We start from the raw sequence: 26,787 nt of genomic DNA on the forward strand, positions 1-26,787 counted from the left end.
CTGGAGACACAGATTGTTTGTTACGACACATTGATCTTCATTTGTTCCAAACATTAACCCTTTCATGCATAGTGGTCACTACAGTGGACAGCTATCTAAAAGCCATTTTCTTGTGCTTCCTGTGGATTTTTATGTTATAAATGCACACAGACCACTGAAGTGGACACTAATGCATCATAAAATATACCATCAACTACTGGCCATCAGCTGCAAATGCAAGAAATTATTTTTGTTAAATACAATATGGCCGACAGACAAAAAAGCATGAGAACCGACCCGGTCCCTCCTTCTACTGTAGACGACTCTTGCAAGTAAAAAAAATATTGTGACATCAGATAACCCCTAAGGAACAATACTACTGATGTATTTTTCAAATAACAACTTTGTATTTGGACAAAATTACAATTGATCACATAAAAATAAAAAATTAAAAAAAAATTATTTTTACAAAAAAATGTTCCTACCTTTTTTATGACTTAAGAAAAGAATTTTAAAAAATGGAAAAAAAATTCTGACACAAAGGATCATAATTCATGCATCAGAGGGTTAAACATTTTATTTGCAGGGTTTTTGAAAACTGAAGAGTTAAACTGAAAATAAATTTAAATGTTTTATTTAAAATAAGGTTTCTGTTTTAACAGAGCGTTTTGGTCATTCACAAAGAAAGAGAAGGAGCTGCATTTTGAATTATACTGCCTGCCTGCTCTTTTGTGATCATGGAGCCTTGTTTATGTGAAGATTCTTTCAGATATTGTCTCGACTTGGCTGTTTGGACTCGCAGCAGAGGTTGCACATCAAGCCATAATTTGTATGGCTTCTCTTTTGCATTCAATAAATAGCATTTAGTTGTATATTGTGGCTATTTTTGGCACTGAAATGAGTCACTCGTTTATTTTTAATGGTAGTTCACAACCTCTCTCACAAGCCTTCATATGAAAGACATGTAGGTTTATGAAGTCTTCACAATCAGAATAGATGCCTAAACTTAATATTAATAAAATTCAAAATCTCAATGACTTGGAAACATGCTTAGGTTGATTTCTAGATACGTTCATCCTTTAAGATAAAAACTATTTTCATGGACAGAGCTTGTTACTTCCGTAGTTTTTAATCTGACTATTTGACAAAGATTGAGGTGCTAGCAGCAGGTTCTAAAAATATTCACGAAGCAATAGAAGCAGAAAATAAGTCTTTTTCCACATTTTCATCAAAATAAAAAATAGTCTGAGGATCTCAAAGGATTCTCCTGCATCTATTAAAGTTAGAGCTTCTTGTGCCAAGTCTTTAGTGCCTAAATTAAAAAGGCTAGATTTATTCAGAAATAACAGATTTTTCACTGACCTTAGCCAACATGTGTATGGATTTTGCTCAGGCTTTGTGGGCTTGGTTATAATAGACTTCCTGCATGGGACTTCCTTGGGTTGACTAAATCTTGGCAAAACTAGTTTGCCATCCTTTCTTTTTATAGCTTTGAATAAGTATGAAGAAACTCTTTTTATGTTGTGCAGTGTAACAAACTTTACGTACATACTGGCATTTGTACAGTCATCAACTCTGTTGTTACTCATTTTCTAAAATGGCATTTACACTGTTATTATAAACATTTATTATAAACACTGTTATTATAAACATTATTTTTCTATCTACCATATATGCTATATTGTAGATAGTTTTTTTCTTTTTCAATGTTCAATACACATGCACATGATGTACATTTTTGAAAAAGTGATCTGACTCAGTTGCAGGTCCCTTGGATCATGAGTCCGATATGCCTATTTCTAATAAATGCACAGTATTTTCTGTAATAGTCTTGTACAGTATGTTACTGTTAATCTTGTTTTTTTTGTTTGTTTTGTTTTAACACTTTAGGAACTTTTGTGTGAACCTTTATATCTATTGCTGCTGTTTTACCTGAATTTCCATTTTGCAGGAAAAAGTCTATTTCTGTTTTGCTTGTAAGATGCAAACGAGTGTAATAAAATTGAGCTACTCACCATGAATTGTCCCACGACTTCGACATAATCCATTAATTTAAATATGCAATTGCAGGATAACCTACAGTTGTTTGAAGCACAATGAAAAAAAATAAATTTTTCTGTTAGGCAGCAATAAAAAAGGCTTGTTTCTTGAAATAATGATGGCATATGATTTGTATAAGTACAGTATTGGTACAGGTGGAACTCCACATAGAAACACATAGATGTAAAATGCAAGATTGCATGGACACAAAGGGAGTGGCTTGCAGAGGGAAACCAGCATTTGGTTGATGCTTGTTGTTTAGCACCTTAGCATCTTTGACCATAATTAGTGTGACAGAAGTGGGACTGCTGTATAGTCACAAAGCATTTCATGTTTTCTCCTCCTTGCATACCAGTCATGGTTATTGAATACGTTCCCTGTAGATTTGATGTTTATGGCCAGTATTCTATGACATCTTGTTAGTTTTTATTTTTAATAATAACCAGTCAGTAGTACATAGTTGGTCTATCTGGGAATGACATGTAAGACATCCCGAAACCTTCTTCAGTGCTGCTGGACCTCAGCAGCACTCAAGAAACATTTCTCTCAGGAACAATATTCTTGGTAAACATATGCATTCATGTCATAAAGGTTGTCTGATATCTGTGTGCATTGTCACCACAAAAGTGAAGCTGCAAAATTTGTAAAAAAAAATTTAAAAAATCATTGTTTTGCTCCTAATTTTTTCAACCATACTTTTGTATGAGATGGCTAAATTATATTTCATGCTATGCAAAATAATTCTGTTCAAGGTAGTTGCAGTAAGAACATGACAAAGATTTGTTTTATTTATTTGTAAAGTAATCTGTTCTGTGCGTGCACTCTAAGCACAACTGGTGCCCTTTTAAGCTGTTCAGCACTCTGCATGTGACCAAATCTTGTTGAGGTGTCTCGATATATGACCCAGTTATTACATTAGCTGAAAAGAGACTGTGTTTGCAGTAAAAGTACTTCTGATCTTTGCTGATGACTGTGTAGCTAGATTATTAAGATGTACATCAACCACTTGTTGCAATGCAAAAGGACTATGTCAGGGACAAGAAGAAACAGTTTAAAGAGAAAAAAAATTGATTTTTGGACACAAAATATTCTTTTTTTTAAAAATGTGTTTTTTTGGGGGGGGAATTATATATATATATAGGATTATATACATTAATCCTACTCTAATATCCTAATTCTACTCAAAGTAAAAAGCTCACCTTGCAGAAAGATAACCCAAAGCATCCTTACAGGTTGCATAAAAGTATTTGTGTTTTACTGGATGACATCAGTCTGTTTGTTTTGCTTTTTGTGCTCCTTAATGTTCATGTTTAGTCAACACCCAAATTAATTAAATCAAATCTGTGTTAACCACATTTGTGAAATTTGAGAAAAATGTCTGAACATAGTAAAATTATCAAATAAGTCAACATATATTTTGCCCCATGACATGTGGAATAAAACAAAAGGGAAAACACTCTAAAATATGAGGAATCAAGTTTGAACAATGATTGCATCTTTTTAACTATTTTCATCGCTTTCATTTATAAGTGTTGACTGAATTTCATTTGACAGATATGGACTCCAAACTGGGGCTGGCCTCATCATCTCCTGTCCCACCTTCCTTTCAGAAGGGTTCTCCTGTACCCACTTTCTCTTGTGCTCCACCTCAACCAACCTCAGTGAAGTACAGTCCAGCATGTAGTCCTGAAGGCAACATCCCTTTTACAATATTTGGTATGTGCATATTTAACAGCAGGTTAAAAATCAAACGTGCTGTACTGCAAATCTGGTTGACTCACCCACAGAGAGATCTTTTCAGTAGCTTTTCTTAACAGTATGTATTGTATCATTAATCTGACTTTATATAGCACACTTTATTTGAATTTTTAAAAAAAGGAGGGCTATTTGGAGAATTCAGCACACCAATTTAATGAATGGCAACTATTTAAAAACCAGTACACGCCCTTGTGGATTTCTTTAAGCTCCAGTTTATATTTTGTGATTTAACATGCCTGTCAGCCCCACTCTGTTTATGCAGCCAGTGGCATCTCTTGTTTTCTCTGAATACTAACTGTGGCCAAAGCCATTATGTACTGAGCAACAGTGCTGCACACACTGACACACTGTCAGATTACCGATGACCACAGAATAATGTGCAGATTTACATACAAGAGGTGGTCTTCTTTTTTTTTCTTTAATGATAAGATGCCCTAAAAACCTTGTCTTTTCCTTCTGCTATTGTAGTGGAAAAACACAGTCACCATTATAAATTATTTATGTTTATATATTAACTGAAAAACTTGAAAAGTTTTTATACCCATGTTAGATGGAAGGATACAGTCATATTGATGTAGCAATTCATTAAACTGAGATCTGTTGCAAGGCCAGATGTCCATCAACTAGCGACCTCAAAAACACATTATTGTGTTCAGTTCCTTAGAGGTTAAAATAATTGTTTTTGAAGGTGGTACAGTGGGTGCAGACCTCCATGTTAAGTTGTAAATCTCTTGTATGAAAAACAGTTGGAAATATGGACTAATTACATCTTTAGTTTTGTGAGATGTATTTAAAATACTACTGCATGTAATAAAGTACGTGCAGTACACTAAGCTGTCATTTGCTCAAATATGCATATTTCCCTGGTTGGAAAAACAATGTCATTTCAAGTTTCCTACTGGGTAATCACCAATCATGGCTGGTCAAGGTAAATTTGTAGCTGTTCTGGTCATCAGATTATCCTGGAGGACAATAATTTTGTTTTGCCTTTAAATAAACATGTTACCATCTGGTCTCTTTAAGTTTTCATAATTTTGCAGGTTATGCAGTACTGCAAGTATGGCTTTTGGTGCTTCATGTTACGTATTAATGTTCAGTGAGACAGCTTATTGTTTGTGTTACATCTGCTGGACATCAGTCCAGCGTTTTAGCCCGCAAGCACAACTGCAGGGTGTGATGATCTCAAAGTCAAATCTGCCCATATAATCTACTTTTAAGTTCATAATTGTTGGGGTTCTTTTTATGTCCATCCACTGTCAATCAGTTAATCTGTTAAGGTTTTCAGTTGTTTGTTTGTTTTTGTATTTTTACACTGTGCTCTTTATTCTTTTAGGTCAAACTCACCAGACAGGAGATGAACTTTCAAATATGCAGAGCTGTCCTGCTTTTGGTCTTTTAACCTCAAGTATAAATTGCTCTGAGTTTGTTCACCGAGGAAAAACAGACTTGCCGACAACACCTACACACACACAATTCAAAGTATTTCCAAGTAAGGAATGCTTAAGGTTTCAGAAGTTTTGAGTACCAGGATAGAGCAATTTTTATTGCAAGTGATTAAATATAAATATCATGTACAATTATTTCATGGGTTAGTATCAGATTGTCATGCTATACTAAATAATAATAATAAAAAAAACACTATCATGTTTGAACAATAATTTAAAATAAAATGTATAAACTGGGTTAATTCAGATATTTTCTCAATGACTGTCTTTACTTCTTGAGACCAGAAACTTTCCAAACTATTAATGTTTTTCTAATAAGTGATGGATAGACCATAGCAGTACATTGGGGGCAGCATTGTGTTGCACCATTCTATATGCATCCAGAGAAAACTATTATTCCCAGAGTTTTTTTGACATCACACTATAATTGTATGACAAAATCTTATGTGTTTTGTAGCTGGAGCTTTGTAAACAGAAAATGTCTATGTCAAAATTAGTTATGGGGACAAAATAAGTCTCTTTCCAGATTGTTTCATATGAAACAGTAAAATTAATGGCGATGTTTAAAGATGCAGATGCCAACAACCCTAAACGTCCAAAAATATTTTACATTCTTCAAAATCTACAGTGTTGTACAACAAATGCAGTTTGAGTAATACCAAATATCATTGATATTTTACATAAATTTAAGTTAAGTTCTTCTGACTTTCTGCTTGTTGACAGAATATTTACATGTTTATTCTTTATACATGACAAACTGTCTTGTTCACTCAGAGCTGTGGCGGCCTACTGAGATGGATAATTGCAGAGCAGGAGCCGTCTTTCACCCTCTTCTGGGTCTTCATCCTTTCTCTGTACCAGTCTTCAAAACCCATAATCCTGCTGATCCACAACTTTGCTCCTCAGGTAATGAAGTAGAAAAAAACTGTTGCTCCATCATTAGGTATTAGGCAGTACCAAGCAGTATTGAATATAAATGACACCTAAATCACAAAGAAACATGGAAGTATTAACTAGTAATATTTATTATCAATACTCAAAACTGACCTCTCCGGGTATCAATGTGGTTCACATTGCACTCCATATACTCTCTTAAGACAATTAAAATGCTACTTTGTGCAGGTGTGGACAGATGGAACACGTCCTCAAACAGGAACTTGAGCAACTGTCTATTACCACTTAAAGAAAAAGAGAAAACTAAAATCAACTCAAGTTGGAGTCAAAATTGCCTTTCTGAGCGTGCACAACACCAGAACAAGACCATTCTCTCAACAAAGGAAAAGGTTTGTATTAAGCAAATTTTTTTCTTCTTTTTTATCACTCTAGTATGAGGTGAGTGTAATCTTTTTCCAATCGTATTTTGTTGTCATTTAGGATGTCATAAAAAGACCGCTAGAGACACCCAGGTGTAATGTTCGCCTATCAGGATCCTTGTCAGAAAGCTCCAGTGAAGAAAGCAGCAGTGATTCTGACAATATGGAGAAAGATGATGAGGATCTAAGCAGCGACAGCGATGACTCTGACTCTGAAAAAGAGATCCCAGTTGGAAAGAAAGTCAGTGGAACTGTGGATGTGGTTTCATAATCTTTGTGTCAAAAGATTTGCATATGTACAGTTTGCTGGAAAATAATTCATAAAACTTGACTTTTCTGCATTTGGCACATTGCACACACAAATTTAATTATATTTTAATGGGATAACAGAAAGTATTTCATTAAGATACTTTCTGTTATCCCGAAAAACGATACATGAAAATTTTCCAAACATAAATCTGATAAGTGTGGTCATTTGGGTGACCACAAAGCATAAAGCTTTGTAGAATAAGATTTGCGAGCAAGTTTTTTAGTCTAATTTTAAAAGTTTTTCAAACCTAGATACCAAAATTTTGCATATTTGTCGTTGAAAAATAGCTCAAGCTCAGTTAGATAGGACAGCTTATGTCTATAACGATTAAGATTCAAGTCTTACAGCATATTTTCAGTTGAATTGAAGTTTGGAGTTTGACTTGGCCATTTTAACACATTGATATGCTTTGATCATGAATAATGAACTCCGATAATGAAGAGACTTCTGTGTAGAAGCAGGTACAAAAACATGCAGGACACTGGCTCTCGAGGGCTGGAGTTGGCCACCTTGATTTAAACCCATTGGAGCGCAGGTTGTATATTTAGGGTTGTTGTCTTGTTGTCCCGAACCTTCGGCTGAGTCATCTCTTCTGCAGCATCTTAACAGTTTTTTCTCCAAGATGGCTCCATCCATCTTTCATTAAATTAAATAATTTCCCTTTCTATGTACAAGAAAAGCATCCCTGCAGCATGATACTACCACCACCATATTTTCCTACTTTGTTTTGATCTATCGCATAAAATATCATTACTATCCATTGATGTTTGTGATGTATGACAATATGGAAAATGTTTGAGGATAGAAATATTTTAACATTTTGAATTATGCATAAATAAATATAGTTGGAGTGACAGAACCAACTTTGATAAAGTGTATTTGATAACTTTGTATCTGCTCTGGATTTGTCAACAATCATGCTCAGTTGGTGGGTGGAAGGCTGGAAGCATGTGTTGGATGACAAAGCTGCTAGTGTAAGAATCTCACAGCAGGAGCTGACATGATGTTCTGTCTTTTTGTTGTTTTCCTCCTACTCAGCATCTGACACACAACATTTCTGAGAGTAAAGAGAGGAGACCTTTTGCTGGTGATAGAAAAGCTTGTCAAACAAGTCTTTGTCACAGTGTTCCTGCGACTTCCTCTGATCAGCTTCAGTTCCTTTATTGTCCTGTTGGTCTCCCTACTTGCACAGTACTGTTTTTCCACAGTGCAGTGACTGCAGAGGAGAAAAGCCAACAGCATAGCAGTGTCGTACATTCCACTGAATTGGCTATTGACAACATTTCTTTAACACAGTCCCACAGCAAGGCCTGCCCTTCACACTCTAACTCTGTTCCAAACCCTATTCTATCAAAGTACAAGTCCACCCCAACGCATCCAAAGCACCAAATTCCTTCATCAACTCCAAACCAGAGTTCCACCTTTAAACATAAGTGTACTGGTTTGCTAAAACCTCTTAGAACCAAACCACCTATGCTTTTTTCCTGAAAACATTCCTCACATGAATGTAAACCTTTTACACATTCAAGTGCATATACTGCAATACAACTCTAGATATAGAGTGATGAAAGTCGCACCTAAATCATGAAACACCTGCATCAGGTATATATACCTGCATCAGGTATATATATATATATATATATATATATATATATATATATATATATATATATATATATATATATATATATATATTAACCCATTCACCCCTTACTCACCTCACTATTTTCTGTTGTTACTTCTGTTGTAACTGAATAACTGGCATTTATTCAGTTACGACTGAATAAATTCCACTGGTGTTATCAAGGATTTTATTATTCTTCTGGAGTGTCTGACCGCTATGGGACTGAAAATTACAGTGCGTTTTGTTTCTACAAGATTAGCATCACAAAACGGATCACCAATTAGCTCTCTTATGCTTGGGGTTGGTTGTTATTATGGAAAGTAAATCTCTTTTACAGTGTATAGTGATTGTCACCATTGTAAAAATAAGGGATAATGAAGGACTGTGTATTAGGGGAGTTTGGATCCATGTAACGGTTCCCAAGAAAGCACAGCCTTTTGATTGTCAAAGTTTGATAATAACAACACATACAACTTGTCAGTTAATGTCTCACAGTGGGAGGGGAGGAAGCTAAACAAATTTCAAAATATTTTTATAGCAGTTTGTCTTCAATATTTGACAGACACTAGCCTGCTTTTCTTTGTCATTTTCCTTTATTACACCTTCATTCGCAACCCACTGCAATACAATGTGAGTGACAGCGATTTATTTGTTGTTTTTCTATTTATTCATAAAGGCTGAAACTCAGATAGATTCTGTGAAGAAGGCTTCCTTTGTACGACCCAAGAACCAAATTTGGTAAGAAAGAAATATTTTACCTCTCTGTTCATGTTTAAAGGCCACTAGCTAACACTGTTCTTTTTAGAACATATTTTATATAAAAAAGAACTTGTTCATTTAAACTGCTTTTTGTAGTTTTATAATTATGCACTTTGCTGTGCTGTTGTTAATTAATAATTCTTATAAGGGGCACCACATGGCTAAGTGATTGAGCAGGTGCATTGCACAGAGGCTATAGTCCTCAATGCAGTTGTCCCTGGATTAATACCTGGCCTGGCATCTGCTGCAAGTCTTCCCCTTTTTTTTCTCTGCCCTTCTTCCTGTCAGGCTACTATTGAATAAAGGTCTCTAGTGTCTCTAGCCATAAAAAACTTTAGAAAAATCCTGATTTGTAGGTTTCTAGATGGAATTTGCAAAAATATGTATGCTCCTCAGACAGTCAAAGTACTGTTAAAATCTTAGTTTGTCATTGTTTATATCCATTCACTTTTGTTCTTTTCATCTGGCAGGAACCCAGAGCTGTTCCTGAACCCCCACTTTAACGGAATGGTCAGCACTGCAGATCAAGATGCACCTTTGGCTCTCATAACGAAACCTCGTATCCAAACCAACTCTCCAAGCAAAAGGCCGCTCTTGCCAGCAACCAGCCCTCCCTACCACACACCCGTCAACCTGAGCATTGGCAGCAAGAAGTTGTCAGACACATCTGCTTTCCCATCTAAATCTGCCCCATCAGGACTTGTTCCAGGATCAGCTAAGGCTGCTTCAGTTCTGCATGGAGGGTGTAGGCCAGCAAAAACCAGTTCCTGCATAAAACCTATAGACTTAACCAGAAGCAGTGGGTTTGATTTCCACAGCAGCAGAGGCTCGGAGGACTCTTCAGGAGACATTGAGGATGACGAAGAGATTAGTCTGAATTCTGGCAGTAGCCTTTCAGGTTAGGTTACAATGCAATAAGTATGTTTCTGAAAAGAGCTTAGAGAAATCAGAAAAGAATATAAATCTGAAATCAAGTTTGAATGTATGATAGGAATAGACTGAGCCTTCTCTGTCTACAATTACCCTCAGACTCTGGGAGCAATCCTGAAAGTGACAGTGCTGAGGATCATGGGAAGGAGTTCTTTAAGGCAGAATCACGTCTCCCTATTGATGCCAACAGGAGTGCTGCCCTTCTTAACCTGCAGATTCCAAAGCATTTAGGTGTACCAGCCACCAATTCACTCCACCACCATGGCAACCTCTGTGCTCCTTTAACATTTGCAACAGCAGGTAACAAATCTATCTTTTACATACAATATATTCCTAAAGGTTGTCTAGTAAAATTTCAGTAGGAAAGTTTAATCACTATAAGACCCTCCCAAAGTCTGTCTTTTTATTATTATTATTACCATATTTTTCGGACTAAAAGCCGCTACGTTTTCCCCACGCTTTGAACAATGCGGCTTTTAGCCCGGTGCGGCTTTTCTGTGGATTTTTCTTCAACCGCCATGGGGCTCTTTAGCAGGAAATGAATCATTGGAAGTCAAAATTGGAAATCAAAGAAGTGCTGATTTTCATTTAGAACAAGCACATGCTAGCAACAGGCACGATGTAGAAATGTTTTCAAACTCATACCCCCTCATCATGAAAACAACACGAAGAAGTTCACATGACGGCGCTTTTAAGTTGAAGGCTATCAATCTGGCAGTACAGATCGATAGCCGCTGTACGTAAGCTAGGTGTGAATGAATCCATGGTTCGGAGTTGGAGACGCAGGGCTGCGTCCTTAATAGCAGATTTATTAAGAACGCAGCCGTCTGCCCTTTGATCTATTTTGTTTTGCTCTAAAATGTGTGTATTTTCCCCTCTGGGCAGTCTAACAAAATTACCCCACTTTGACACAAGATAAAAAAATAAAATAAAAATCTGTGTTCACAATAGAAATATATAAATAGAATGCTGTATTACATAATAAATAGAATGCTTTATTACATAATGTTGTTAATGGTAGTAGTACATTTATAAATGTATATAGATATATATTTTGTGTTTAATAATATTTAATAATACATTTAAGTAATTGACTAAAACCCATCTGATTTTTTGTTGTCTAGAATTGTTTAGATCAGATTCACGTTTATGATGCACTTGAATAAATGAGAAAATGGATTCAGTGACTATATGTTTCAGAATACTAGACGACAAAAACAGTTTTCATTTACATCTATTAAAATTAAGGTACATCATTCTTCTTTGCAACAACATGACCACCTTCCATTTTTCCACTATTATCCTCCTCTATTTTAAAAACATTAGCTTGTATTTAGTAAATGAGAAAAAACATTAATTTTCCCTCCTGTTTTTTAGGTTTGAAGAAGAAAAGGAGAGTCACAGATGAGAGAGCTCTGCAATTACCTCTTAAGTTTGGGTGAGATTTTGTAGCTAATCCTTTGTTTACATGGTTATTTGCGGAATTGTTGATATCAAAGCCAATTTTTAGGTAGAATTAGGGTTTCTCACTAAGGTCTGCATTTATTTTATAAAGAACATTCTTTGATGTATGTCCAAAATTTAAAAATCAGATCCTATCTCTGGCTCAAATATTAAGTTGATAAAAATAATTTTAAACTCCATTTATTCCAATATATTTATTATAGGATATTAATATATTTATTTTATAACATTTTTGTTCTTGATATTCGTCTTCAGATGGGAGAGAGAGACCCGGATGAGAACTATTACAGGCCGCCTGCAAGGGGAGGTGGCTTACTTTGCTCCGTGTGGAAAAAAGTTGCGTCAATATCCTGATGTAGTGAAGGTAAATAAATGATGTGTAGTGTAGCTGAGCTTTTCTAAAAGACTGAGTTAGAGCTTTAAATTGTTTGAGTTTGAAGCTTCTGTTGACAGTTGAGCTGATTAATTACTTTGTGTTACTCTGCCCTCCACAGTACTTGGTCCGGCATGGAATAACCGAAATTTCCCGGGACAACTTCAGCTTTAGCACAAAAATTAAAATTGGAAACTTCTATGAAGGTAGAGAAGGACCAGAGGTAAAAGTTTTGCGTCCAAGCTCTATTTATTGAATTTATTATTAAGTTAAGCCCAAGATTATTCGCACCAATGGCAGATTAAAATAAAAATATTTAATGGGATTACAACAGTTAACCCCATTTTTAATTACTGCAAACCAACATTTTGCCTGTGTTTTGAATATTTTATTTTTGGTGATGAAGACTTTAAGGTCGGAAGTCCTCCTTGCCATCATCCTAAAGTTTATCTCTCTGCTGAGATTTTCTATTGGTTTCAAGTTTTAACTCTGTTAGAAACCACACTAAATCATTCATAATGTCTGCAGTTAGTAAAACATATTGGAAAGTAATAGTTTGAAAGAAAATTTGCCAGGTGCATGAATAATTTTGGACTAGAGTACATTTAGTCATCTAAATAGCAGTATTTGAGGATATGTTGATCAAATGTATGACTAAAACTGATGTTGACGCTTTACATGCATTCATCATTTATACTGATGTCATATTAATTTAATGTTTTTATTTAAACTGCTATTTTTTTCTGTTGAAAAATGATCATGCAACCAACTTGGATTTATGTTTTAATATAAGACTTTCTTGCACAGGTTTGAATTCACCCCATTAATATTTAGCTGCATCTTGACCACATGAATTTTGTAGACATAAAAAAGCTTTTTTGTCACTTAAAATGTACAGCATAGATCTTTCTCTTTTTGTCTGTGGATTAGAGAAAATTAACAATACTGAAAAATCAAGCTGTACATTCTATTATTAATTACTGCTGCGTTGAAAAAGATTATACACAGTTTTCATGAAAGCTGCTGACCTCAAATGAGTCTCCATGGGTTCTTGTATTAAACATGCTAACTGGAAAAAAATAGATCTACACTCTAATATGAGTGCAGGTTATTTTACCCCTTGTTTGTTTTCCATCTCTGACTTTCCTGATCTTTGTCAGGGTTTACAGTGGTTCCTGATGACTGAGGAGGATATTTCTTCTTGTATCATAGCAATGAATGGACAGCGCAGCCGACAAACAAAATCCAAACACCAGACTGCAAACAATGTTTCTGCAGCCCAGCATCATCATCCTGCATATTATAGTGAACCTCCTCTTCAAGATATTAGTGATTCAAAGTTATTACGTAAACTGGAAGCTCAAGGTTAGTTTGCATCACTGAAATACTCAGCATGCAGAAGCTGTTCAACTTTTCGCTGGTGTTGCTTTAGACCATCTTAAAATCCAAATATCTTGGTTATTTTTTCTCTTACTGAAAACTATGTACCACGTGACTGTGGTTATGTCTAATTTCATGCTTTTTACTGTGTAAATTTAATTTTGCTTTAGTGCATTTGATAGTAGTGCAAATGCAATGTCTAATTCCCACCAGACCAGTTTTTACTGGGACTCCTCTTTACAATGGTAGAAAACCAGACCAAGATGTTTGTGACATCTGCTTACATGCTTGCTCTTATTGTTACAGCTGAAGACTGAATGGAAGAATAACCTTAATCTGAGTCTGAGCACAAAAATCTTGTAAATCTTGTAAAAAGTTTTGTGATCAATCTACTGTCAATATTTCTTTAAGTCTTAGCTTTTTCAAACCAGAAGTTTTTTTTTCCTCTGTTAAAATAATTTACTAATTAAAGAAGTTTGGATTGCTCTGTTTATTTGTTTTTTCTTTTTTATTCTGTATTCTTATATTTTGCATTTTATTTGATATTTTGTCATGTTGCAGAAATAGCTCGACAGGCAGCTCAGATAAAAATGATGCGAAAACTAGAAAAACAGGCCATAGCACAAGCCACCAAGGAGGCAAAAAAGCAACAAGGTAAACAGTTGCTGTTCAATCAGACTCTCCTCTAATTCAGATTAAAAGTTATGTTCAGAATGTATTCCTTTGAATATTCCAGCAATAAGGGCTGCTGAAGAGAGGCGGAAGAAAAGAGAGGAGATGAAGATTCATAAACAACAAGTATGTTTTTTTTTTGTTTGTTTTTTTCTGCAGTAATTCATGTTCTTATGAATTACTCCTATGGTAATTTATAATGCTGCAACTTCCATATTTGCATTAACACTTTGTAGACCTTCATTTCCCATTCTGCTTCTCCTCACTGCTTTCTACCATGCATGACTTAACAGTTAATCCATTTGATCTGGCCCTCATCCTTTCTCCAGGAGAAGATCAAGCGCATTCAGCATATTCGTATGGAGAAAGAACTCCGTGCACAGCAGGTTCTTGAGGTTTGTCCTGAACTTTGAAACACCTCCTATCTGCTTTGGATAAAATTTAAAAAACCCGACTAATGCTGACACTTTCTTTGCAAAAGTACAATTAGATATGAAAAGCCCCCCATACGTGCTGAAGTTTAATGAAAAATAGAGTATTCATTAATCAAGAGAGGAGAAGAATTTACACGGCAATGTGTAATACACCTATTTTACATTCCCTCATTGATAAAAGCTGTGAAGTATTTCAGCCTTTCTAAATCAAATTTCAGCTGACACGCTTAGTAAGAGGCTCTTAATAGGATTTTATTAGAGCTGCAATCACTGATAAAAACATTGCTTAATTTGCACTCACTGAGCTCTGTTTTTTTTTTTTTTCATTACTATTACGACAGTTTTGTATTTTGTAACGGATGAAAAATGAGAATCTCAATGCCTAGAATTCCATATATTCAATACAATGTTATCTGGAAACTGCTGTGTAGAATCAAGCTTACTAAGAAATGTACAGTAGAGAAAGCTTCCTCAATCCTGTCATTTCATTTTAATGATGATGGTGATACATTTTAAAATTGTTTTAATATCTCCAAAATAAAATAATTACTTTGGTACTGGTGATCTGACCCAAGTGTTTCATTTGGGCTGGATGAACTCTGCTTTGTGACAAAGTCAGACACATAAATGGTGTCACTGATGCATGCCTCAGTCCAGCACCAGGTTATCTGCAATATGTTGCCTAGGTGCACCTAAATTAATCATACAGCAATTTGAAGTAGGATAAAACGTAATCACACTTGCATCAAGCTGGATCTACACATAGAATCTGGTACTGCACACTACATGAAACGGCTCTTCCAGAAAAGAAACCCACACACCTCCAAATTGTCGAAGTAAACTGGATGGCTAAGTCCATGGGAAACTATGAAATCTTAAGGCTGCAGTTTAATTTTAAAATATATTTGACACTATCATTGAGAGCCCTATGCTTCAGATTTTGTCATATGGAAGGGGACGGTCTCTAAAATCCTGACAATCTTTACAATTTCTTTTGTACTTTCTGTACAGCACTTTGGTCAATGTAATAGATGTTTCTAAATGTGCTAAATGCATAAGTTTGAACTTTTATATGATATTAAAGTGACCTTACGCCTATATTTTGACCTTGGCTGTGTGTGTTTTTGCTTACAGGCAAAGAGAAAGAAAAAAGAAGCTGCAGCCAATGTGAAAATGTTGGAAGCAGAGAAAAGAAACCAGGTGAGGTAAACTTTAATTAGTGCTATTTTGGTTTACCAATTCTTTTTACCCATTAGCCCTTTGCATACTGGAGGCATCATCGCTCTAGCATTGCTATTTTCTGACTTGTCAGTGTCAAAGTTGTTGATTGCTTTGCAACATCAGTGTAATTACAAAGAGGCAAACTAACCTCATTTTCATGTACATGCACTTATGATTGACGATGTCTTCATTTGCACATTTCATTAGTCAGTGATCTTTATGGGGTTGGAAGTTTGACAATAAGATTGTTCAGTACAATGAACCAAGCTTGCCTTTTCTGCATTCTATTTAATTATGGTTATTTATGTGCTCATGTTTGGGTTTCTAATCGAATCCTTTGTTTGAAGGAGAGAGAGATCCGTAAACTTCAATCTTTCTTACAGAAGCACCAGGTATGATTTTTGTCCAAAACTGACAGCAATATTATTCTTAATCTACATAATGTTCCAAATGAATTTAAGTTGTTTTAGTTGTTCATTGTTTAATCTTTTTTTTCCTGTTCCATACGTGAATTTTCTGGCTTTGGTTTTACTTGTGCTTTTCTGATTTCTAATTCTATGCCAAATCTTTCTCCCAGGAGCAGGAGAGGTATAGGCTAGATATGGTACGGGCATATTATTGTTTTGTACATTTAGAACAACAAATGCATGTGCTATATGAATAGCTAATATCATATTGTTGCATCCCTCTGCATGGCTTTTCCAGAATAATCCACTGCACACCTCTGCTATTGGTCACTCTGTACAAATGCATCCATTATCTTTCTAATATGATTAAAATGCACTCAGGATTAATATCAGACTGCCACTGCAAAACACTGAGAACATATGTATGTTGTGTGTATGTTTACCATCATGTTCTCCAGAACGGTTCATCCTTGCATGAGCTGTTAAATGTAGCACTGAAGTAAACAGTTTTCTCTTTTAACTTTGAGTTCTGCTTCCCATGCTTCTTATTTAAAGAAGCTGTTTATCATAATTGTCATTGATATTTCTAGGATTTATCCCAATAGATTGAACAGTTGCAAATTAAGATGAAAAACACTTTTCTGTTGACTGGTAGGAGAGGGAGAGGCGCAGACAGCACAGGATTCTCATGAAAGCTGTGGAGGCCCGGAGGAAGGCAGAGGTGATGAACTACTGCTTACATCTTAACCTTTCGCACCCTCCGATAAGGTTACATTTCATATTGGAGAGTTAGTTTTAGCCATACTTGTTTTTAAAAATAATAATTTATTAAGTATCCACTTTCAAAATTTGAAAATCTTCTTAATTTAATGTCAGCTTTACACTTCTGCACTAAATTGTCAATTTTCATGAAATAAAATTTCAGTAAAATGTACCAAGCTTTATAGTTGTAAAATAACAAATGTTTTAAAATGCACAAGAGATTTACATACTTAGAAGGTACTGTATATTTGTGTTTTAAATGATGTAGTTGCATTTTATCGATTTAAAGCCCTATCAAAAAAAGTTAGAACAACCCTATGGTGCTTTTGTTGGGATGGTAAATCTAATTTCTTTGTTGCAGGAGAAAGAACGTCTGAGAAAAGAAAAGAAAGCAGAGAAACAATTAAACAAGAAGAAGAAACTGGAGCTCAGAAGACTGAAGCAGAAAAAAGCTAAGGAGCTAATGAAGCCAAAAGAAGACATGTGTTTACCAGATCATAAGGTATGCATAATGTAAGCTGTTTATCAATGCCATAATCACTGTAATGTTGCTGAAGCTGCATGCTTGAAGATTTGAACAGTTCTTTGTGTACTTGACAACCAAACTACACTTAAACTGATTTAAATTGAAACGGATGTAGATCACAACAGTGCCATCAAGTGGGTACTCTTGGTATAACCATAAACCAGATATCACTGCTTACATCATTTATTTGAAAATACTTTGAGACTTATAGCAACGTGTACATCATTAATTTTAATCCACAATTTAAAAAGCTAAGAATAATTATGTTCCTTTCCCCAGCCTCTTCCAGAATTACCTTGTATACCTGGACTGATTTTACCAGGAAAAACATTCTCAGACTGCCTGATGTTGTTGCAGTTTATCCGAAACTTTGGGGCGGTTCTAAAACTCGGATTAAACTCAAACCAGATCACTATAAGCGACCTGCAAGACGGGTTGCTCAACATTGGGAACAGTTTGCAGAAGGTGCAGGACCTGCTTGTGAGCATGCTGTCTGCAGCTGTGTGTGATCCGGGTATACCAGCAGGCCATAAGGTGAGGGCATGTCTTTTCACCTGTATCATTTCTGCAAGTATTTAACTGCAAGAGGCTGAAAATGAATGTCAAATATGCATATAGTATTAAATGGGGACAGATGCGCAAAAATGGCAAAATACAACATACTGATGTTCTTGTTTTGCTGGAAGACATAGGTAACTAGATTTGGTCAGGAACTTTAGAAAATGGCATCCTAAAACTTGATATGTGCTGTGAAATATTTTTCTTTTCTTTTGGCCAAGGATTTAATTCATATTGTGTTCTTACAGTCTTCCAGGAAAGAAGTATTTTATATCAGTTTTTATCCTTTGTAACTTAGCACCACTATCTTAGTTCAAAGAAGTCAACCGGTTTTGAATTCTTTGTGAGTTGGAACCAGCTAGAGATTTTAAAAAAAAAATAAATTGTTTGACTGTTTTAGTGCAAAACCCTGTTGGGAGACCATTTGACTAATGTGGAGATCAACCAAGACAATGTGTCTGAGATCCTGCAAATCTACATGGAAGCCCATTCTGAACATACAGAGGTGGCTGCTCTGGCCCACAGCCTTGAAACCAAGGCGTTCCAGGCTCACAGTCCGTCAGATAAGGCTGCTATTCTGGCGTTCTTGGTTAATGAACTCTGCTGCAGTAAGGCTGTGATCAGGTAAGATTACCTTCAGATTTATTTTTACAATTAAAGCAATTAAAGTTAGGAAATGTTTGTCAGAATTGCTGCTTCACATTGAGTTTTTCTGATTTGCATGTTTCTTTCCATCTATTGATGTGGATACCACCATTATTTATGTCACTGAGTGAAGAAGCCTAATTGACAACGCTCAACATGTTGACAAAATAACTCTGTAATCTTTACTCTTCATTTCCCAGTGTGGTACTGATAGAGACTCTGGCTCATTCTTTGTCCTGTGTTTTCCTTCAGTCAAAAATTTTCTGTCTGTATGTATTTGATCAAGAACTCCAGAAAATTGTTAATTTGCAGTGACTTTAGTGTTTTACAAAAGTCTCTGGAAACTAAACATCCTCTTTTGAAATCTGTTCACGCTCACAAGTAAATTAACCACTCCAGAAATGATCCTCACAACATTTAAAAGCAAAAAAAATAAAAAAATTTAAAAATTAAATGAATGTAGGGATTTGTTCTGTATCAGGACAGTAAAAACAGGGGCTCTGTGTGCTAACAAAACTTTGGAAATATTTACAATAGCAAGTTCACTTAAGATGTTAGGCTAACTCATGTCCTTGACAGAAAAAAAGCTTAATTTATTTGTAAAACTTCTTTGTTGTACCAATATATGTATGAAAATGTCAAATTCTGGCTGACAGGGACTTTCACCAGGTTGCATCAGACAATGCGTCTTGCTTTAAAATATACTTTGCACTCTTTGATGTGTTAAAATGCCTCAGATCCTTCTGCTTTATTGTTTTATTATGAGCTACAAAAAAGAGGTAGAGGAGATGTGGTATAAGGGAGCAGGTCTTTTAAATCCAGTGTAGATAATTGGGAATCAGACCAGGGGTTCACTGCTAGAGGCTATTTTCCCTTTTATTATTAATAAAACTGCTGGGTGATCAGACTGCTACAGATACTCACATTTAGTCAACTAAATCTGCACTTAGCAGGCAAAAAAAGGTTGATGGTTTTGCCTGATGTTTTTCAGCCACATCGACAAAAATATAGATTATATGACCAACCTGAGGAAGGATAAGTGGGCATTAGAGGGAAAGCTGCGCAAGTGAGTAAATAAGCCATCTGAGATGTCTTATGGATGTTAGTTGAATATTGTTACATTTGTATTGAAATCAAATTTTGCCAACTTTTTGTTTCTGTAGATTGAAGAACATTCATGCAAAGAAAACAGATAAAAGACACATTGATGGAAGAGAAGAGAACCATACCTTCAGCAGTGTCACTGTCCAGAACAAATGTAAGAGGAAAAGCAGGAGCAGCGAAGAAGAGGATGAAGACAGCAAAGACCGAGTAGAGGATTATGATGGACAGGAGGAAGAAATGAGGAGAAGGAAAATGAAGAAATCAGAGACATATGGAGAGGAGGTCAGAAATTGTATCCTCTAAGTGGAAAATCATTGTTTCAAATATTAACTATCAGCCCATTCTCTAGCTTCACACATATATATATATTTCTCCTAGGAAGCTGCTAGACATTCAAGAGACATTATCGAACTAGAGACAAAGATCCAGAAAACATGCAAGGTAAAAGAAGACGGTTCATGTCTTCATGATGAATGCCTTTACAGAAAAATAATCAATTAGTTATTTTGTTTCAATTATTCAATTCACAAAGGGAGACTTGTGTATGATCGAGATTACATTACACATATATACCTGTAAAAAAAAGCATTATAATTGGTAACCTTCAGCTTGTTTGGAATCTTGGCCTTTGTCTCCCAGCATCCTCTTGACATTAGTCTAAAGGCATAAAATTTAACCATAGTCATCATAATCACAACTGAAAATACATCACACTGAGTGTATGTGTTTATATATTACTTGAGTTTCTCTTTTTGTGTTGAATTACTACGACTAATAATCACTGGCATTGTAATTCACTGAGATGCATTTATCTAAATTTAGATTTTGTTTTCTCTTTTAAGTTGCAAAGTGAAATTAGTCAGAAGCTGTTTGAAGCATCTCACTCACTGCGCTCGATGGTTGTTGGTGAAGACCGATACATGAGGCGTTACTGGCTCCTCCCACATTGTGGGGGCATATTTGTTGAAGGAGTAGAGAATGGTAAATGTAAATTCAGAATTGATGATTGAATTCTTAGTTATTGTGTTCCATATTTCTTAGTTGGCCAAATGTTTGTCTTTCACAGAGTTGGAGGAGGTGGAGAAAGACGGGGGAAGACAGAAGGCTTCTGTCAGAGTAAAGGAGGAGCAGCAGGAAAAGATCTCACAACAGAGGACTGAAAATGTTAAAACCAAGGCAGAGTGCCAGCAGAACAATGACGACAATCTTCTCCAAAAGTCTTTTTCTAAGCTCAGCAAACTGTTTGAAGCAGCCAAAATGGATCAAAACTCAAACATTGATGCTGAGAACACCCATCATAGTCAAGTTTCTATCACAGAGCCTTATCATTCCTATTGTACCCTGGAGACAGATAAAACTTCAGCTTCATCTACGCTCAGTGCTGTCCAACTCAACAATAACTGCATGACCCGCAGCCCTCAATCCATCTTGCCTGACAATCAGCCGTCTGCGGTATTGACTGAAAAAAGCAGTGAGTGGTTTAGCCTCCTGCCCCGCGCTCCTTGTGATGGCTCTTCTGTGGTCTCGAACATCAGTTGTCCAGCTTTCGTCTCCTCCTCACAACTTGTCAGGACCGAATCCTCCTCATCTCTCCTCCCAAATACCCCAAAGAAAAACACCAAAGCTGGGATTAATAGACTACATTCAGCTGACTCTCAGGTCAGTCATTATTTTATTGCAGTATCAAACAATTAGGTTTGCTTTGTTGAGAATTAGTCAGAATCCAAGGGAATGTTTAAAGGTGACCTATTGTGCTTCCTTGAACAGGTTAGGTTAGGTCTATGGGCTATTCAAAACAGATTCATTATATTTCTTGCACAAAATCATTCTTTAATAATGAGATTTTAGTCTGCTCAGTTCTGCCTATTTAGAGCTCTTTTAAGAATGAGTGTGTTTAGGGCTTCTTCTCACTTTAAATCCAAATAAGCTGATGCTGGCCACATCACCCCATCAGCCCCTCTAACTCATTTACGCTGGCACATGAAAATGGTTACAAACAGATGTGTAATTATACAACTGTACATATTTGGAAAGCAGAAGTAGAGTCTGCTGTTCAACCAACAGGAAAGCAAATGGTTTCTGGATGGTGAATCAACAGCAAAACACTTGTTTTTTCCAGCAGTCATTGTACAGCAAATACAAAGGCAAAACCAGCTGACCAATCATGCTGGAGCTCCGCTTGGGTTGCCAGATAATGGGCTCGGCTTCGCTGGGGTTTCTAGATGAGGTGCTGTGCCTGAGGATTTGTGACGTTACATTAGGAAGATTTTGCTCATTCTCCAGACATCTAAAACCATGAACTTATTGTGTTTTTGTGTGGGTGTTTTTTTTTTAAGTGCTAGAGGTATTTCTAGTAGCAGTAGAGACCCAAATTGATGTGCAAAAACTTGCAAAAGGTGAATTTTTAAAGTATTAAATTTTTTTATTTTAATACTTAAAATTACATTTTTACTTTTGCCGTATGTAATGAGAAGTGAAACAAACTTTTGTACTGTGCATTTTATCATCTCATAAAGTAAAGTCTGGCATTCATCTGAGCAGTCTGACACTGTATGACATGTTCATCTTAGCAACAAGTTCCAGCCTGTCCCCCTCTCCCTCCTCTATAACCTCTTTGCTGGATCTAACCTCCCAGGAAGCAGAGGGTAATCGAGACAAGGACCTCTGTCTGGCAGATTGCAACTCTGTCGACAAGAGTGAGACCACAGAGCCTCTGAATAACAAGCCTGCTTGTGCGTCATTCTCTCCTCTGGAGGTAGTCAAGGCTCAGGACTACATTTGTCCTCAGCCAGTTCCTGAAGGTAAGAGGGAAACCTCTCTGGTATGTGGGAAGTTAAATATTGTGGACTAAAAAGCCATCAGGATACACACTGTGATAATTGTCAGCCCAAAAAACTTGAAGAATCGTTAAATCTGAATTCATGTTTTGGCAGAGATGCTGAGAGGCTGGTGGAGAATTTCAGATGCGGAGAACCTGCAGAGTCTGGTCAATTCTCTCCACAATCGGGGTATCAGAGAGAGGGTGCTGCAGAAACAGATCCAAAAAAATATGGAGCACATGAGCCAGATCTACGCCAACCGAACAAATGGTAATTTAAACATCAACTAATAATATATGAACAAGCTGAAATGTTGTATTTTGAGATACACAAACTACATTGGCTTGAAAAAGTATTCATATCACCTTTTATCAAAATACATTTAATAAACAAGTCAGGGCACCACCTGGTTATCAGGAATCATTGGCCATATACATTCACTGTATCAGTTTATGAAGGAGTGAATTCAGCGTTACTTGACAGTGGACACTGTACCCATACCCCAGAACAATCAGAAACAACTTCTTTGCAGAGGGAAAGTGTATGTGTGCTTAGGGACGTGTGTGTACGTGAAACACAAGATGGATGAAGGGTGTCATCTCTATGTCGAATATTGGCGCCAAATTACCACAATGGGACAAATGGCTAAGCTGATGAAGAAAACCTGTCACTAGTTGGAAAAGACTTGAAACTGGGGCAGATGTTCATTGAACAATGACTCCAAACATACACCCAGAGCTGCAAAGTAAAGATTTATCAAACTTACTCTTGTGTTGGAATGTCCCACTCAAAGTCCAAGCATAAATCCAGGTGATTATCTTGCAAGACTTGAACATTTATGTTAACAGATTCCTTTCATCTAATCTGACTCCACTTGAAACATTTTTTTACAAAAAAAATAGTATAGTTTTCATTTTCTAGTCATGCAAACCTGCTAGATACATAACAAAAAAAACTTGCTGATGTACTTCTCCAAAGAAATGCCTCAGAGAAGCTAAATACAAATACACCTCATTTTCTGGCTCTTCCTTTGTAGTAAACTAATAATATAAAACAAACCAATCATTTTGTTTTTGCTTCACAGTTGCATACTATAACATGTTAATTTGTTGGATAAAATCCCATTAAAATATACTGGGATTCGTGGCTGTAATGTAAAGACATTCAATGGATATGAATACTTTTACAAGGCTTCGCAAGTTGACTGTAGATCCTAAAATATTTTACTATGTCTGTGGCAGCAGAATTTGATACAAAAGACCCAGAAAAGCAGAAGATAAGCAGGGAGATTTTTGAAGGCTGGTGTGTTGAACAGCGAGCCGTAGAGGTGGACAGCAATCTGCTGCTGCAGATAGAAGCTCTGGAGAAAAATGTAATATCTGCCAATTTACACATTCAGGTATGTATCTGTGTCTGATTTATAAACTCCAAAGTAAAATAAGATTCCTTCAGCACCATAATGGTTATAATGCACAAATGTATCTACTTTAGGGTTGGATGCCTAGTGAACCCAAGTACAACAGTGACGATCTGGTTTATTTTGAACACAAGCCCTTCTCTTCTGTTTCTTTGGAAAACAAAAAATGGGGAGAAACTCAACAGGAGAGACTTTCAGGCTTTTTGATGCGACGCTCCAACAACCTTCTTGACATAGCAGTCATCAGGCTTGCAGAGCTGGAGAAGAACATTGAGCGAAGGTAGACCTCAAACTACACACCTCTGATCTGACAGCACAATGTGATAATCATGTTTGTATTTGAGGTAAAGTGAGACAATGGATGGTGCTTTGTAACTAAAAACTACATGGGCTGCTGCTTATTCTTTTTTTAAATAAATTCTCCAATGAGTCTTATATTGTCTCTTTACAGCAACAAAGAGGAGGTTGCTCATGGGATGAGACAGTGGCATAAAGCCCTCGGTAAAATCCGTAGTTCAGCACAGCTGTCTCTTTGCATCCAGCATCTGCAGAAATCTTTTGTTTGGAAACAAGACTTCATGAAAGTGGTTGGTGTTTTCCTGATATCTCTCTTTGGTTATATGTTAAAAAAAATTATTGCAACACTTCGACTAAGGAGCATGTGTTTTGTAAACATCCCTAATAGTCATTTGTTCTGAGCTATCTGAAAATAGGCTGTTTAATAGATTAATGTATTACCATCTGAAATGTTAACAGTCATGATTAAACATTTTAATTATCATTTGAAACTTTTCAAAGTGATTATGTATATTTGTTGTTATATTTTTGTTTTACCAGCATTGCCAGCTCTGTCAAAAAGGAGACAATGATGACCTTCTTTTACTATGTGATGGCTGTGACAAAGGCTGCCACACTTACTGCCATAATCCAAAGATAACCGTGGTACCTGCTGGAGCATGGTTTTGTTCTTCTTGTGTGAGTGATTCCTTTTGACAATTTGTGCTTAATTTTCAACGAACAGATGGTACATTTTTAGATCTCCTAAAATCTTCTGTTCCGTCATTCAGGAAAGTGGTCAAATCCCTCCCGGTGGGAAGCAACAAAACCAAACAGCTGGAGGAAAGCATAAAAGCAGTGAGGTAAAACAAAACTGTAAGCCATCTGTGAAGGGAGAGCTTGTCAGTGAGGAGGTTGCCAGCAGCAACAACATGCCAAAAAGAGGTTCCAAGGAGTTCAAAAAGAGGAAAGGAGAAGACAGCTCTGAGCCCAGGTTTGACAGCCTTGTCTCCTGTGCAAAAAGGGCCAAAACACCTAACAGTGAGCTGGCTGTGTGTCGGTATGTACATGCAGAACATACAGCATTTGTCTTTTTTGTATATAACAACCATAATATTTTGTTCAAGAAAGTGACACTTGATAGAAAAAGGATGACCAGCTGTTTCTTCCTTTCAGAGTGCTGTTGGCTGAGCTGGAGGCCCATCAGGATGCGTGGCCCTTTCTGAGCCCAGTTAAGCTCAAGTCTGTCCCTGGATACAGAAAAGTCATCAAGAAACCAATGGACTTCTTTACTATTAAGGAAAAACTCATCAACAACATGTAAGTATCAATATCATTGTGCTAAATTGGCCATATGTTTTTATTTTTTTTTTACTTATTATGGGTATATACATGTGTATATACACTCCCTTTCAAAAGTGTATACTATATCATACTTTTCCACATTATGTCACATTACAGTACCAATTTTCATTGAGTTGATCCATTATATAAAACCCTACGTTTTTTATGATATGAAGTTTAAAGTAGTGCATAATTAAAAAGAAAATGTTTCCAATGCTTTTTTTTTTTTTTTACAAATAGTCTGGAAAGTGTACTTTGACTAAACAATTCTAATGTATACTTATGCTCTGATCTAAATTCTTGCATTGCTGTATGTTTGGGATTGGTATGTTCCTTCTATCTTAATGATGCTCAGTAATGTTCTCAAGCAGACCTATGAGGCCTAAAAGCAATATTTATGTTCTGACTCAAAACTGAATTGAATCATATTTACTTTTGATTTTGGGTTGCAAGTGTAAAGCCAGTTGAAAACATTTTTTAAACCACTTCAAAATTGAAGTTTATCTATCTAAAAAAAATCATTAAAATACATTTAACTTTTCAAAATGTAAATAAACTTCAAAGGGTAGGAATCATTTTTGCAAGGTACTGTAAATAACTATATATAAAAGTTTGGTGTGTAAATTAAACTGTTCTTTTATGATTACAGGTATTTAAATCAGGAGAACTTCATTATTGATGTGAACCTGGTTTTTGATAACTGTCAAAAATTTAATGAAGACGACTCTGAAATTGGACAAGCCGGCCACAGGATGAAGAGATTTTTTGACAAACGATGGACCGAGTTACTGCATTGAAAAAAAAAACAAAAAAACACCACAGTTGACGCAGCAATATTATTCTTTATAATTAAAGCTCTGGCTTTCACTTTTGACCAGATCGCACACCTTTTGTAAACACTGATGTGCAAAGTCAATAAAGGTAACAGGAAAGACTTGTGGAATGTCTGGTTGTGTTGAATACTGCCTTCTTTAATAAAATACACTTCATCCTGAACCCAGTGTTGTCAGAAATCCAATTTATCAAGTGGATATATGTGTTTTTTAAAGATTATATTCAAGTTCTTGTCATTGGGTATTTGATTTCACAAATATTATTATTATTATTTTAGAAAACGTGATATACAAAGTACATGAACTATTTGACTCTGGCCGACAGAACTGCATGAAACCGCAGGATTACTGACAGGTAGCTGCATGTGAAAGTGAATAGATTCCCCCCAAAAAT

General features: G+C 36.0%; 1 protein-coding gene across 1 annotated transcript in view; it reads left to right on the forward strand.

The window, feature by feature from the left end:
- The window catches only part of LOC116722488 (bromodomain adjacent to zinc finger domain protein 2B-like), a 34,434-nt gene extending 7,878 nt beyond the window's left edge, over positions 1-26,556 (forward strand). The window contains exons 2-37 of the mRNA XM_032566630.1: positions 3,574-3,735; positions 5,111-5,266; positions 5,997-6,128; positions 6,345-6,505; positions 6,597-6,776; positions 9,146-9,207; positions 9,699-10,126; positions 10,258-10,458; positions 11,536-11,596; positions 11,878-11,986; positions 12,117-12,218; positions 13,156-13,360; positions 13,937-14,029; positions 14,112-14,173; positions 14,377-14,442; positions 15,616-15,681; positions 16,050-16,094; positions 16,280-16,306; positions 16,765-16,830; positions 17,233-17,373; positions 17,677-17,931; positions 18,356-18,579; positions 19,592-19,666; positions 19,764-19,986; positions 20,083-20,145; positions 20,547-20,685; positions 20,771-21,363; positions 22,340-22,505; positions 22,638-22,793; positions 23,765-23,922; positions 24,015-24,220; positions 24,392-24,527; positions 24,778-24,915; positions 25,008-25,276; positions 25,393-25,536; positions 26,210-26,556. Coding sequence (XP_032422521.1) covers positions 3,576-3,735; positions 5,111-5,266; positions 5,997-6,128; positions 6,345-6,505; positions 6,597-6,776; positions 9,146-9,207; positions 9,699-10,126; positions 10,258-10,458; positions 11,536-11,596; positions 11,878-11,986; positions 12,117-12,218; positions 13,156-13,360; positions 13,937-14,029; positions 14,112-14,173; positions 14,377-14,442; positions 15,616-15,681; positions 16,050-16,094; positions 16,280-16,306; positions 16,765-16,830; positions 17,233-17,373; positions 17,677-17,931; positions 18,356-18,579; positions 19,592-19,666; positions 19,764-19,986; positions 20,083-20,145; positions 20,547-20,685; positions 20,771-21,363; positions 22,340-22,505; positions 22,638-22,793; positions 23,765-23,922; positions 24,015-24,220; positions 24,392-24,527; positions 24,778-24,915; positions 25,008-25,276; positions 25,393-25,536; positions 26,210-26,357 — 5,616 coding nt within the window. The 5' untranslated portion in view covers positions 3,574-3,575 and the 3' untranslated portion in view covers positions 26,358-26,556. The remainder of the gene's footprint in view (positions 1-3,573; positions 3,736-5,110; positions 5,267-5,996; positions 6,129-6,344; positions 6,506-6,596; positions 6,777-9,145; positions 9,208-9,698; positions 10,127-10,257; positions 10,459-11,535; positions 11,597-11,877; positions 11,987-12,116; positions 12,219-13,155; positions 13,361-13,936; positions 14,030-14,111; positions 14,174-14,376; positions 14,443-15,615; positions 15,682-16,049; positions 16,095-16,279; positions 16,307-16,764; positions 16,831-17,232; positions 17,374-17,676; positions 17,932-18,355; positions 18,580-19,591; positions 19,667-19,763; positions 19,987-20,082; positions 20,146-20,546; positions 20,686-20,770; positions 21,364-22,339; positions 22,506-22,637; positions 22,794-23,764; positions 23,923-24,014; positions 24,221-24,391; positions 24,528-24,777; positions 24,916-25,007; positions 25,277-25,392; positions 25,537-26,209) is intronic.
- The last annotated feature ends 231 nt before the right edge of the window (positions 26,557-26,787 follow it).

This window comes from Xiphophorus hellerii, chromosome 7 (assembly GCF_003331165.1).
Source record: "Xiphophorus hellerii strain 12219 chromosome 7, Xiphophorus_hellerii-4.1, whole genome shotgun sequence".
Taxonomy (NCBI): domain Eukaryota; kingdom Metazoa; phylum Chordata; class Actinopteri; order Cyprinodontiformes; family Poeciliidae; genus Xiphophorus; species Xiphophorus hellerii.